The sequence below is a fragment of the Bacillus rossius genome, chromosome 2, assembly GCF_032445375.1.
Source record: "Bacillus rossius redtenbacheri isolate Brsri chromosome 2, Brsri_v3, whole genome shotgun sequence".
In the NCBI taxonomy this organism is placed as follows: domain Eukaryota; kingdom Metazoa; phylum Arthropoda; class Insecta; order Phasmatodea; family Bacillidae; genus Bacillus; species Bacillus rossius.
In genome coordinates this window covers 3,539,909-3,555,541 of record NC_086331.1, presented here as the reverse complement: position 1 = coordinate 3,555,541, position 15,633 = coordinate 3,539,909, and the positions used below count along the sequence as shown (strand labels likewise).

The 15,633-nt window shown below is 32.1% G+C and overlaps 1 protein-coding gene across 16 annotated transcripts in view; it reads right to left on the bottom strand.

Annotated features, from left to right (window-relative positions):
* The window catches only part of LOC134529035 (forkhead box protein P1-like), a 565,106-nt gene that overhangs the window by 18,614 nt on the left and 530,859 nt on the right, over window positions 1–15,633 (bottom strand). For 13 of the 16 annotated variants that reach the window (XM_063362713.1, XM_063362719.1, XM_063362721.1 and 10 more), the window contains 2 exons: window positions 9,406–9,481; window positions 1,773–1,838 (listed from right to left, as the gene is read on the bottom strand). In XM_063362713.1, coding sequence (XP_063218783.1) covers window positions 1,773–1,838; window positions 9,406–9,481 — 142 coding nt within the window. The remainder of the gene's footprint in view (window positions 1–1,772; window positions 1,839–9,405; window positions 9,482–15,633) is intronic. The other 3 variants (XM_063362720.1, XM_063362726.1, XM_063362717.1) reach the window with 2 other exon arrangements.

Here is a 15,633-nt window from a genome sequence, read left to right as displayed (position 1 = left end):
TATGCAATCATTTCATCAATGTTTTGTTATGACGTTGTCACGTTAAACTATCTTCCGTAAACCGACTTTACAGACAACCAATTTTTTTAATAATAAAAGAATAAATACTTCAAATTATATTAGTAATCAGATTCATTTTCTTACGTACATTTGACGTAGAAATTATTTCATATTACTCATTTATAAACAAAGTTTTAAGTTTTCACTTCTGTCGGTGCGGCGCAAGCGTACAATGAGCATAACGGGACACAGCGTAACAGAACAATAAGCGTAAAGGGACACTTTTTCGTGCGTGCAGCCGGCGTTCATCGATTTATTAGACGTTGTCACGTCAAAAAATTCATAAATGTATAAACTTTACGACACTTTATTCAAGACGGGTGCTTTTGGACCCAAAAATACTTTTTTATTGATTTTGTGCTCTGGGAAGCAGATCTACTCACTTTATAAAATCTCGGACCAAAATTACTTTCCCTTATTGGGTTGATTAATTGGTTATGAAGATTAGAACCGGACCACTTCCATCAAAATGTGGGTGTTTTCAGAGACTGTGACACAAAGGAAAATATTTTTTTCATATTTTATAATGTGCTAGGGTTGTTTAACAAACCTGAAAACATTCACAGCAAAAGATATACTTGCAATAATGTATACTTATAATAGAGTCATTAACGTATTCTCTAGTTGCAAAACTCATAAAGCTTGTTTTACTATTATATTTAATTAATAATATTTTACCTGTATTTTTTCAGTTGCGAAAAAATTCTTGTATGTTGTTTTTATTAACCAACCACAGTTGTAAAAGTGTGCCTCATAATTCTAACTCTTACTTTGAAATCTAACTAATACTTTGAAAATGGGTGAGTAAATACAACTTAATATTAAATATTCTTATAGCAATCTTTCAAGTAGTTAATTTTTGTGAAATCAGTTTTACCGTTTTTTGAATGGGTGTGGGACATTCACATGAACAGCAAGCTCATAAAGCTTAGAAGTGCAAGCTTGAAAGTTATTTACTACCAATAATATGGAAGTTAAATTGAAAGTGCTTCATTAATGTCACTTAATAATGATACTACTAGGTTTATTAGTGTAAAATTGAAAATACAGACCATACTAGAAAAACATTAGGTACTTTTAGTTTATATTTTGGACTCTGATGAGAAAAAGCCCCAAAATGCATTTACCAGTGGCCCGAGCCTTCTCTCACCAGCCTTATATTAAGCATAATGAGATAATGAATGGAACAGATAAGGACAGAAGGGTATGAAAAGCAATTAAACAAGGCTGGTGACAAATGAATTGAACAACCTTTTTTTTAAAATTCAATGACTTGAGGATAAAGTCTGTACGCACATACTGGGTGGTATTCTTGTTAAAATTAATCATTAACGTTTTTCTTTTCATAATTTTTGTAACTTCAGGAAACATTTTAACGACAAATACCTCACACACAAATGTTTACTTCACAGAGGTGAGACAAAATTCTTTGCATTACTGAAAGGGATATCATTTTAGGAATTTTTTTTTTTTTTCAAAGTTGGTTTTGCCTGAAGCATGCTTTTCACAGGACACCCGAACTGCTACATTTCAGGATACAGCAGTTTATTCCTACTGTATTTACATTTCATTAAGGAAAGATACAGTTGTATTGGGGAACCCTGAAATGTCACACTGCCATGGACCACCAAAGCCTTGACGGACCTAGTGCTCTCAGCTAAGTGTGGTATCCCAGCAACTGGGGTTATTGGAAGGATGGTGCACTCAAATACCTCAGAGACCTTGGCGTGGTGAATGCTGTTGACCCAGTCAGGAAATGAGCAGAACCCTGGCGCCACCTAGACAATATCACGACCGTCAGCTTTGCCTTTATCAAGTAACTTCAACAAACAAAATAGAATCCTGCTCAAGTCGCCACGGAACTTGTTCATAAAATATGTGACATTTTAGGGAACATGTTGAAAGGTTTGTCACATGGAGATCTCTCAGATTACAATTTCTCTGCAAGCAGTGATATTTACAGAAAAATTATGCACAACTGATGAAATGGTAATAATGCCAAAGGAATATGATGACAGAGTGTAGATATAGAAAGATACCACTGATCATGTATAACATTTTTGAAATAATATAAGTTTATATCAACTACAATAAAGCATTACCTGATTTTTTAGCATTGGGTGGTGAAAATGTGTACATTATTCTGTCTTTATCAAAGTGGTTTTCAACACATGCATATAGCCATTCCCTATTTTCAGTCCACACTTGAGTCAAATGCTCATAACCCATAAGACGTTTAATGTATCAATGTTTGACTTAACCACACTTTATTTCAGATTGGTGCTTTTTAATTGGATGAATACGCCAGAGCACATATGCTGCGTGATGATACTTGACAAAATGGGGCAGGATAATGATTTTCACATGAACACTTTAAAATTAACTTATGAAAATAACTTTCTATCAAATGCATTTTCCCAACTTAATGACTAGTAACTACCCATGTGATTTGGCTACAAATGAATATCAATTCAACTTTTTAACTTCTAAATTATTTTTTTTTTTTGGTACTCATTGAAAATCTGCTTAATGAATATTACAGTATAAGATTAGTCCAGTATGTAAAAGTAAATTTATGTTTCTAACAATTTCGTTGATGAAGACTATTTTTCCAATGGCAATGTTAATTTTTACACATGGTGGAATGCTAGAAAATAATGTTTAAAAAAAACTCTGCAAATCTTCAAAAAATGTTTAATTAACCTATGACCAACTAGAAGCTCACACTTCCAGATTTGTTTTAACTCATAACAATAAATGTTATCTGATTGTACTGCTAGGTGAGAGTTGGATTTGAATTTAAATAAAAATCAAAAAAATTAAAATTTTATAGGAACAGTTTACCTACCACTGGATCTTGGCCTACAGTTAATGGAGTTTCTTCAATAAACTTTGTAATTATATAATATAATATTATTACTTTGGGATATTTATATACCAAAATTCACAAAGATTATAACTCAATATTTAAACATTTGACATATTTAAAAGAAATAAAATGAAATTATATTCTACACCTCTGATTCTTGACAAAAGGAGATCCCCCACTTGAATTTAAGGAGGCTACCTTGGACACTCTCAGCATTAAGAAATCATAACTCACATTGAGTTCCAAAAATTTTCAAATACTAATAAAATAATATATAATTTCATAAAAACTATAGGAAATAACATTTTAAAGAAATGTTTTGAAGAGTACCAAAATAAAAAAGATAATACCCTAGCTATTTTTAATAAATCAAATCTAGATATCAAAAAATTTATCAACTCACCACCACCACCAACAACAATACAAACCAATTGACCATCCAAATTCCTAAAAACAGTTTAATAACATCAAAAAACTCTTTGAAACTTTTACTATAACTACTACACCTACAATTGGCTATCTTTAAACAAAAATACAACCTATGGCTAAACAACACTAATAATAACCAAAAGCGAGTCAAAAATATTAATGTAAATGTCTGGAATAAGAAAGAGTGTGAATATTACTTTACGTCTAAAAGGAAACAGGACCATAGCAAACAACCCTTATGGTCTTGCTAGCGAACGCTACCCGAGGTCAGAGCTCTCAGAACCGAGTTAAAAACCATCATCAAAACCTGAACTATATCTACGGAAGATACCAAGCTTATGCTTAAAGTCGACAAAAGCACCAATTTTAAATACAAAATTTTTTTTTAAATCCAGATGAAACAACTAGTCTGAAAATAAAAATACTTCTAACTTCGTCAAGGTATGTGTGGAAACCCTTCTTTGTGAAAAACAACTAAGCTATTTCCCATTCACAAAATAATCCATCAGACTAAAAGACAACCTTCTTGCTATAATGTTCTGGAAAAGAGGCTAGAAATGTAAGCTTGAACTGTAAACACAAATATTTGTAACACATGCTGCAGGAAGCAAGAGAGCACAGTTGCCGGCTGGTGACCGTCTGTCCAAGAAGGGGGAGGATGTCCTGGCAGAACAACTGCTCTCTTTGCCCCGATTGGCCCTGGTGCATCAGTGTGCCATGAACATGGTGAATTGCGATAACACCGAAAACCATGTCAAAACACCTCGTAACACTGAAATGTAAGCTTTTGGACATACACCATTGCTAAGCACATGTAGGTCTGTAGAAGAAAACTACAAAAACACACAAATCACAAAAACACAAATCAAGCAAAAAAATTGCTGTTATCAGGATATAAACACCACAAAATATCCTGATAACAGCAATTTTTTGTTTAATTTGTGTTTTTGTCATTTGTATGGACAAATATGCACCTCCAATTGAATCATTTTTAAACAACAAAATGCCCACTAATTTATTTTTATTGTTCTGAATGTATCTGTTTTAGACCAATTTATTACTAACTGCTTTATCATAAAAATGTAGCATATAAATTTTACTACTATTTTGGTGGAGAGAGTATTACAAAACCGCTTTTATAAAAATAAAAACAATAACACAGAAATCCGCTGTTTTAAAAATGAAATTGGACTAAAAATAAAACCGTTCATAAAATCTTGTCTCTAGCCATGAGGCTTAGTGAAATTTTGTTGCATATCTTTTACCAAGTGTTGTTCGGTTTTTTTTTTCCCATTGAAGTTAAACGTCTCATCAACGCAAGGTCAAAAAAGAGTCAGGCATGCACAAATGCACTAATAAGTGACGCTGGTAATGATCCATGCCTTACCACTGCACCACCTGCTCCATATTATGTTTTGTATGTAATTTTTGTAACAGTCATTTTAAAAAAATCTAAAAAAAATTGTTGGCTAGCATATAAAAAACTAATAAACTAATGAATCACCTAATGAAGGAATGAAATGAAAGGTGTATGACATTTAAAAACCAAATTTATAAATTTAAAAAAAAAAATACTAATGGAAATAAAATAAGTATTATTCATGGTGAATACACTGTCTTGTCATCTTAAGATGCACTAAGCCGACATTGAAAACAAATAAACATGTTATTTATGGTGTAGTGTACTTGCTCATCAACACACACTTTATACTTTAAAACAGATGCTATTTCAATTACTTCTCTATGTGTATGGATGCTACAATTACAAAATTTCCTAGAGACATTTTACTAGACGTGGTGTACTAATATTTAAAATGTTAAGAAGCAGTACTTTCCTACCTGCCCAGTGGCCTACAGAAATGTATTTATGAAACTTTTCCACATAAGAGCTATTAAGAGGTTTGCAACTAAGTGAAATTGAAAGTATTCAGATGGGAAAAATTATCTTCTAGTGTTACAATGTGGTAACTTTTTTTAGAGGATATTGGTTGAAGGCCGCCTAATGGTTATATTTAACAATTTAAAATATTTACATTTATTGATCCCAAGAATTCTGTCATTGGCTCAGTATTGTATTAACTGATTGATACATGCTATTTCATGACCAGACTTGTAAGGTTGCTAACTGCACCTGAAATTGCATTCATCAATACCAGAGATGATTGACATTTGCAATGACAACTAACAGGTGCTTGCAATTATTTAATGCTGCATATTTTTATAGCTATACAAGAAAATGATTCCCGGCAGAAAATACCACAGAATTATTGACCATAAACACAAGATTAGGTACTTATGAATAACGAATGTGCTTACAGCACTAAACATGTTACTAATTATTTTATTTTAAAAACTTTTACTGTAAAAATTTTAGTAACTATGCAGTCCAAACACAAAAGTAACAGATTACACTAACAGTTATCAGTCTCCATGAGAGTTGAGAGTTGAGGTACCAAACTCATATGGCAAGTGTTGACAGATAAACTCCAACTTCCAGCATGACTCAATTTACGATCAACAAGTTAGTTCGTCAAGTTCAACAACTCAGGAAGGCAATCTTTTGTCCCATGAATGGTATGCATTACCATTAATACTATAGTGGTTGGAAGCCCAATCCAACATTAAAGGTACCATCACCTTAAGCATATCTGTGCATCAACGTATGTACTACATAAAACCTTGCCATACTAGGCTTGATCCCATCTTGTCCAATAACAATTTATTTTATATATGTGAATTCCGAATATAAAATAGAGTGAAACTCTTTCATGAAGTTCATGGCAAAATAATTCATAAGCCTTTGAATTTTTATGGCTATTAACATTCTAGCACAAATATCTTGATCCCTATACAAACATATTAAGGGGTTTCACTATTTATGTTAATATTAATATGTAATATAAACCAGTCATGACATTGACCATTAACTCTAAAGTTGTGAAGTATAACATGGTTTAACACTAAGTATGCTCATTATATTTTTGCCACAACTTTGATTTTTACTTTGCAACAAATCATCAAATTGGCCAGTTAACACTTTTAATAAATTTCAACACTCTCAGTTACCCACAAAGTACAACCATATTCACATTAAATCAAAATGACATAACTGAATTAACATCACATTTCCCCAAATACAAAAAAAAAAATATTTAAATACGAAAAGCATTTCTTAAGAAATATACTTTTAAAACCATACCAAACAATAGTTCTAAAATGAATGCATTCCTTGTGATTTTTTTTGTAAAAAATTCTGAACCATCAAAATAATAAATCAGATAATTGTTTCCGCATTGTACGAATTACAAAATAAAATATTTAAAGTATGACAAATTTTTATAATTTGTAAATGATGTTATCACACCAAACTAATAATAATCGGAAAAAATTATGGATACACTAGATTTAGGCCTTAATTCTATCCAGAACTGAGTTAAGAGCACATATTATGCAAAACCCATATCAAGGGCTAAAATATGCTTGACCATCATGCAAATCGTTAATAATGCTTAGTATTACAAAAATAAGTTTAAACTATTGAAATAAAATCAACAAAATTTTACCTCAGAGTAATTTTCACAGTGGGAAGTCTTGAAAATAGAATAAACAAACACTCAATTTGAAAAATATTCAATAACATAAGACATAATTAAAAATTAAAAAAACCTGTACTCACAATGTGTCATCAAAATTTTGACAGATCACTAGACCTGTGCAGTTCTTATTTTTTTGGTTCCGTTTTCAGTTCCTTTAAAATACCCCACCTGAAACCCTTTTGAAACTTTTGGCTATGGTTCCGGGTATTTCTTGTTAGTTTCTGTTATCTTAAGTAGCAATATGTTTATCATGTGGGTAATGTAAACAAACATGTAATACATAATACATTAACAATGTATGTCACAGAGTAAAGTTTACAATAAATTTGGAGAGGGATAGGAGGCAAAAGACTCCATCTCAGTTTAAACAATTTTTAGGCCATAATTCCAATGGTTAGTTTTTGTTTTGTTTAAACATAGTATGTTCAAATAAAATTCCTTAAGTCATAGTGACTGGCTGTTTTTAATGTTTTACATGTGTGTCTGTTTTAATAACAAAAAAAATTTCAAATAATAATGGAACAAACTGTTATGGCACAAAAACCAGTTAATAAATATGGCTTCTTTGAGTTTTCTCATGTAATAGTGTTACCGTTTTCTGCCAGTTGGAATGTTGTGATTTCTGGCCATTAGAACAATAATGGCCAATTACAATTTAAAACCATCAGGATTTTCACACCAGTAATGATTGGCCTACCTATTCCAAGGTTTGAGGTAAGCTAAAAATGCTTTTAAAAATAAAGTTTTAAGCTAATGTAAAAAGCATACACCTCTTTTTTGATTTTTGAATTGTTTTTAATAAGCAAATAATGATTCAGTTAACCTCATTCATATTTTGAGTAGCATTGAATTTTTTTTTTTTCATTTTGAAAGAACCAAAACCAAAAACAAGAACCAAACTTCTTATAAAACAGAAATGGAACAGAACTGACCATTAAAAATCAGAACAGCACAGACAGCCCTACTGATCATCATAAAAAAAAGTATGAACATTTATTTTTATTTAAAGGTCTGATTACCAGCATTTCATTTATATAGGTTTTCTAAACATTTTATTATTCAAACAAATACACCTTTGATCCTTTCATGACTAATGGTACTTTGTACTTCATGATAAAGTAAAAATGATCATCCTCGAATTTTAACATCTTCACATCCTTATTCATTTGATTATTATTTTATGATGTTATGAATACAGTTCATACAAAAATTGTTCAGTTTTTTTTCTCCAAAATTACATTAAGTTTTATAGTATCTTATGCCAACACAAAAAATAAAACAAATCTTTTATTTCTTGAGTTAAAGTATGTAAGTATTCTAAGAATTAAAAGCTTTTAAAATTTCCAGAAAACTTACATTGCTAATCAAATCATACAAAAAAGTTGCTCATAACATCGAACATTCTAATGTTAAAAGGCTAATTTGTGTTTTTTTTCCTTCACTACACAATCAATCATGTCATGTTATATGTTTATACAGTGAAACCTATTAATACCAACCTGAAATAACAGAATTTACACTCTTCTTTTGGGTTTTAATGGTTGCTTAGGAATTAAGAATTTAATATTTAGCTATCCTGACTTAAACAAATGTCCACACAATTTCAAAGTATTTTTAATGTAGCTATGATAACCCAACCACATTGTTTCGAAGTATTTTTTTATGTTGCTAACCTAACGTAATCTAACATGTTTACAAATTAACTTAATTTCTTTAAATCATATACACACACTGACCTACACAGGAAAGAAAAAAAAATGGTGGTGGCCGCTTCAATTCACAGCTATTGTAATGAAACCTATGAACTGTGATTTCTCAGAAGCCAGTAGGAATATAGAAACAATGTTTTTAGGGTTAATAATAGGAACAACTCAGGTGTTCAAAAAACGTATGTTTCGATTTCTATTTTTACTTTACGTAAAAGCCAAAGTCACACCCCTACCTTTCAAACTTGATTTTAGCATAAAATGTGTGACGATTATGTAATAAATCATGGTATACATGGGTTGTCTAGTAAGCTTTGATTTTATGTTACAGAGCCTTAGTTTAACCTCTCAGTCTGAGCTATTATTGACAACAAATATGGCATGACTAAAAGTGCTCTTATATACCAAGAAAGTAAGAAAGTTCGTGCACTTGGTAAGGGCAGTACCGCTGTGAATTTCACAAGGAAATAACAAACCACTACTGTACAATATAGCTTACTCTAGAGAAGAAAAATATTAAAATATGTGTTTTTGGGAACAATGCAAGAACTGCCTTAATGCCTGAAAGTACTATGACCTGCGATGTGGCATATCTTTATATGCATAAAATGTGAGTAAAGAATTTTTTTGTTGGATTCTGATTTACAATGTATGTAATAAGTAAAATTTCTTAATTTTATTTAACCACAAAGTGAGTACAGTAGACTAAAATATTCAACAGCAGAAAAATTGAACCGAATCTTACCTGCATATTTGAATTCACACCATCTCCATAAAGCGTTGGACTATGCGTTAAGGTGGGACTTTTCGATGGCACTCCCCTAATGATTTGGACAGAACACAATTAATAAACTGTTAAGATGAGTACATTAAACAGCATGATCAACCCTTTAACAGACAATGATCATTTCACAAGAAACAGGTAAAATGTAAACAACAAGAGAATGGAAGAGATTATCAAAAATAAGAGAAAAGAGAGATAAATTGAAAAGTACTAAATCCTACCTGCAGACAACTCCAGAGAGAACCCCTTGTTTTCATACAACTCTATTAATGCCTTACAGTAAAATAATAAATGCTTGTTTCAACAACCTTCTCACTTTGTTCATGGTTGACCTTTAAAACAATTTTTTTACAGTATAAAAGTTAAAAAATATTTAAAAAAACAGGGACTTATTTAGACACTTGGTCTACTAATGCAGTTGAAACTGCATTCATTTTTAATTAATATACAATATATATTAAGTGTCAGTTTGTTTTACATGCTGCACACTAATTACATTAAGGGCATGAACATTTTTGCATGCTTACTAGCAGCTACTTTCATGCCAAGTGTTGGCCTACTGAGATTAAAGAAATTATAACATTCATTTTATTTAAAACATAGCAGAAGATAAATTTGTAGAAGTTAAAGTTTCAGACTACAGTGTAATTTTTATCATATAAAGTGATAAGAGAACACACAAAATCTACCAATGTGAAGCATGCTGTTGATTTATTTCAGATGAAGCTCAATAACATTAACAGAAGAAAGGACAGTCATGCACGAATACGTGAACACGAACACACATGCGTGTATACCACAGCACAGTAATCTTTATGTTTATATTTACTAAGAAGTGCACCTTTATTAAAACTGGTTTAATTGAAGTTTTCTGGGACAAACAAAGAGTACAATGACCGAACTCCTCTCTCACACAGCTATTGTAGAATGTGCTGTAGCCATGCACTGTATCTTAAAAGTAGAATGCATTTATTTATGATGGTGGGCTAAGCTTTAATGAAAAACATTTGAATTTTATTTTAATCTTATCTGAGGCACACCTATAAATGAGAGTAAACAAAAAGTGATAAAAACACAGCAAGCTTGTGGTTGTTTTATTATGCTCCTCATCTATACCAGTTACATTGCATAGTTAGAGACAAGATTTTAGGGGTTTGTTTATATTTTTAGTCCACTTTAATTTTTAGAACAGAGGATTTCGGTTATATTTTGATAAAAGCTGTTTTGTAATACTTACTCCCCCAGAATATTGTAAAATTTACACGCTGCATTTTCACGATAAAATAATTTGTATTAAATTGGTCTAAAACAGATCAATCAGATCAATAAAATTAAATTATCAAGCTTTTGGGGTTTAAAAGTGATTCAATTAGAGATGCACATTAAAAAAATTGAATTAATTTTCCTGATCCATGCACCTTGGTAAAAATATTTTGTCGGAAATAATGACATTCCTTGAATTTCAAACATTACAAGAATACTTTTTTTTTACTGAGATTTGATTAAATACTACTTAATTCCATGATATAACTGGCATTTTGGTGCTACATGGTTCATTAACTAGCATTTCGGTGTTATTTCAGTTTTAACGCAATTCACCAAATAATCTAGTCCCTATGCATAATGGATAACTGCAATAATGATTGAAAAAAATTGTGAAATTCTATGACATAAAGCACAGCTGAAAACCTTATATAAACACTATTTATCCCTCAAAATGAGTATTTCATTTGGAAATGTATGTCATTGCTAATGGAAAAATAAATCTTGCAGAAACTTTGTGGTGGTATTATAATTTTGATTCATAAATAGTATCTACATCAATTTTTTTTATAAAATTTTTATTTTTGACAATGGAGAAAAAAAAACTGTAACTGTTAGAGATTTAACATCCCGCAGTCGACCTCGTTAACAATTAAAAAATAAAATAAAATTGCGAAAATATTGAATTAGCTTTTACAAGTTCTTATGGGTTATAAACTACAGAAAGAAAGCAAGGTCCGAAACATAAAAAAATACCTGCAGCAAATTTGCCAATTTCTGGACCTATGATGCATAAGGCAGATTACTTAGCTTTGAGGTTAGGGATTTCGGAATTTAAGTTCAGCAGTGGTTGGTTACAAGGGTTTATATAATACAGTGTATAAAATGTTCTTTATGGTTGTAATTATAAGAATTAGAAGGTAATCAATTCATTTACGTTGTAATGATTTCCCAATAGTTATTCCCTTGTTATTACAAAGTGCTAAAATTATAAGCCCTTCAGGTTTATAACAATGAGGTTTGACTGCACATATTTTAGATATACATAGATTTTTAAACTGCTGTGTATTTTAATTTGAAAATTTTTGCTTTTATATGCTATTAATGCTAAAAAGAATTAAGGTACTTAAACCTGGTATTTTTATTTTCATGTTTTACCAATGTGGAAGCAGAAGGCGTTTGGTAAGGTTTTAATGAAAAAAGTGGAGATGCAAGTAAGGGAGAGCAGGGTGGTAAATTGGGTAGACTTCCTTAGGGATAGGACACAGCAGGTGAGGGTGGGTAAGAAAATATCAGGAGAAAAGAAAGTGACCTCAGGAGTACCACACAGCAGTGTGATAGGGCCCCTCATGTTCACCATTGTAATAAATGAGATTGCAATGGAAACGGGAAGTAAGCTGAGGATGTTCTATTTGCAATGTGTTATAGGAATGGGCAATGAGTAGGAACAAGATTATATGGTGAATTGTGATAAAACCAAAATAACACTGAACTAGAGGTGGGTCGAAAAGTATCAACCTGATACTTTGGCACTGATACGCGCCTGTATCAGGAACGGCAAACGAGTACACTTGAAAAGTATCAGAGACTTTAGTATCAGTTCAGAATTCAGCTGGAACAACACCACGGCCAATGAGCGCAGTACCCGATCGCAGATGACGGTCACTTGGGCGGAGCTTGTGAAAGGGGAGGGAGCAGGAACGACGAATAAGGGATAAAGAAGGGAAAGAATGTAGGGGAGGAAGCGCAGGGGAAGGCGTTGAAGCCTTGAAGGAGAGGCGCAAAGCGATATTGTTACAAGCAGGGCTGCCACTCATGGGTTTTTCCACCCAGATCTGGGTTTTTCCAATGGTGTTTGGGTTTCTGGGTTTTTAAATAATGAATTCCAACAATTCTAGGTTTTTTATAATTTTAATTATTTTTATACCTAAAACAATAATAAAGGTAGTAGCTACTGTATCTGTTGCAATATCTGTTTGATAAATGCAAACAAGTCTATGTGTTTCACACACAAAAATACATATAAACACAAAACTAGTTTTCAAGAAGCTAAGTCGAATATTAAATTAGACACATTCTTCAAAGAGGCTTGCAGAACACAAAACCAATGCAACAATTAACCTTCAAACCAATCTTGTAGAATCAGACTCTGAATAAAGACTAACGTACATGATGCAGTTTTATAAAAACAATTACCGGTTTAAAGGATGCAGTGATGGTGTTTGTTTTGTCATGTATATATTTGTAGGTTTTTTTATGATATGTACTGGTCCAAGAATTACTTATACAGCCATTTTGCTGCAGTGTAATTTTCTTGTATTGGTTGTATTTAAGCGTTTTCAGTCTTGTAAGGTAATTAATTGTTTTATATTAAAACCAGTTATGTTTATATTTTTGAATTAGTACGCAAACATTTTCAACGATAGCATTTTAGACGCATCTGGGTTTTTTACCCATGTGTCTGGGTTTTTTTGTAGGTTATCTAGGTTTTTCATGAATATCAGAGTGGCAGCCCTCGTTACAAGTCGTTTTGTTTATTCTCCTACTTCAAAGTACGCTCAGTGCGCAGTGCGTGCACCGTCTCGTTCAATAATAAAACTAATGAAAATTTAATATTAAAAAGTACATTAATACAAGATATAATATTTATATTTGTGCACCTAACAGCTATGAAAATGCAAATAAATTCTCAGTTGACACTAATAACAGATGTAATCAACATATGGACTTTCTTTTTTCGAAAACAATTAGTAACTAGTGTTTTTATACATTAAAAATGCACGATTTTATCAAAAATAAAAAATAAAAAACAGATAGGTATATTAGTGAGCATACTATATCAATGTTTACGTTTCAAATGTTTCTTCAGATTAGTCGATGATTTATAACTCAGTTTTTGTTTACACAAATTACAATTAGCAAACTCATTATTTTCCGTGAAAAAATTCCACACAAATGAAGTCTTTTTCGTGCACTTATCAATTCCTTATTTCACTATAATGATACTAACTACAAAGCATGACAGCCCGCAACATGGTGATACACGGCCAGGACGAACTGCAGTGAATGTTGAACTGATTGATACTGGTTGTATCAGGCGGTCATGAGAGTATCAGAGGTAGAGAATTACCGGGCGTGATAAATAATGTATCAGATTCTCCTTCTGGTCGCACGGTCTGCGTACGCGGAGCTTTGTTGCCTCCTGGGACCGTCTGATACAGAAGTATCAGAGACTTGTACCTAGGTACATTACTGTATCAGTATCAGGTTGGGACTGATACCGAAAATTGCTGTCCCAACCCACCTCTACACTGAACAGCATGTCCATACACCATGTAACATGGAAATCCAAGTTAATGCACCAATCATGACACTAATCAGCAGTTTCGATCAAAACTTAACTCCAATGACAAATGTGTATCCTCCAAAATATAAAATTCAAAGAAAGTAATTTATTTAACATGAAGTTTCTACCACAAAAAAATTGGGAAAAGTTTACTTTATTTTTTTAAATTTTCAACTGTTATTAGTTACTAATTTTTAAATTACGACATCAGTACATTCTTCGAACACAAATATACTAAAGAGAATTATTTTATTTGTTCCCCATAGTTCGAAATTCTTATTACAAATCATTATATTGTAAAAGCCCATTATTTCATAAAAATAAAACCAAGAACACTGAAATCTCCTGTTTTAAAAAACAAAATAGGTCCTAAAGTAAAACAATAAAACATTATCTCTGTGGCATGGCACCAAATGTGGACAAGACAAAGTTATTCAGGTTCACAAGGAGGAGCAAGGTAGTAAGGGGAGTGTATCGTTGGAAGGGGCAGGAGTACCTAAAGGTGGTCATAGAAAACAATGTAGGAAGGAGGAAGCAGGTTCTGAAAGTGGTCTGCTCGCAAGACACTGAGGTACGGGAAGGAAGGTTGTGTGGGACCCGTGCCTGGTTACGGAGGCACAAGAGCTGGAGAAGGAAAGCCATCGGATATGACAAAAGAGCTGGGGTGGAAAACATTGCATGAGGACGGTGAAAAGGCTGATAAGGTTTTTTTAAGGTGATCAAGAGGGAGCAGGCTCAGTAAAGATGGAAAATAGGTTGTGCAGAAGGTACAGAGGGAGAAGAGACCATGTGTGGATGATACGGAGGGAGTGGAGATGAACAAAAAGAGGGAGGCACTCGTTCCTGGTGAGAACAGGGCGTGAGTGGAATAGGCAGAGAAACAGGTGTGGGAGGTGAGAGGTGTGAAGGAACTATGGGAAAGCTTAAAGAAGCAGGAGAGTGAAGATGGGGGAGAACTTCTTGCCAACAGGTAGAAGCCCAATTTCAGGAAGATGTAAAAAGTTCAGAAGTTGTATTTTTAATGTTTTACTTTTTCTTTTTATATTATCTAGTTATTTTGGCATTAAAAAAAACAATAAAAAAATACACAATTTTTTTTACCTATAGTTATGGATAAGTTCAATAGAGTTCAGTTATTATTTATCTATATCATGTCTATTTACATTTATTTTTATCATTATAAGAAGACAGCCGGGTATTTTTCTTTAATTATCATTGTGAATATTCCTAAATTTATGAAGCAGCCACGCTAATGAATATTTGGTTTCCAGTAAACTGGGAAATTCCTAAGAAAGTCATTAATGGACTACACAAACTGAGGATTGGCCTCCAATAAGTTGCAAAAATGAATGTAGGAGTTTAAAACTCTATTTACCATCTAATAGATATTCTTATTCTTAACATAATTTAATTTAAATGATATTCTAAAAAAACAGATTATTAGAGGCACTTCAAATATTTACGGTTAAGATTTAACATACAATTATTAAAAATCAAATAGTACTTTAAGAAAGCATGCATTTACAGTGTAAAAATTGCCATAACATGTATACAAAAAACTGACGAAGTTAGGTGAACAT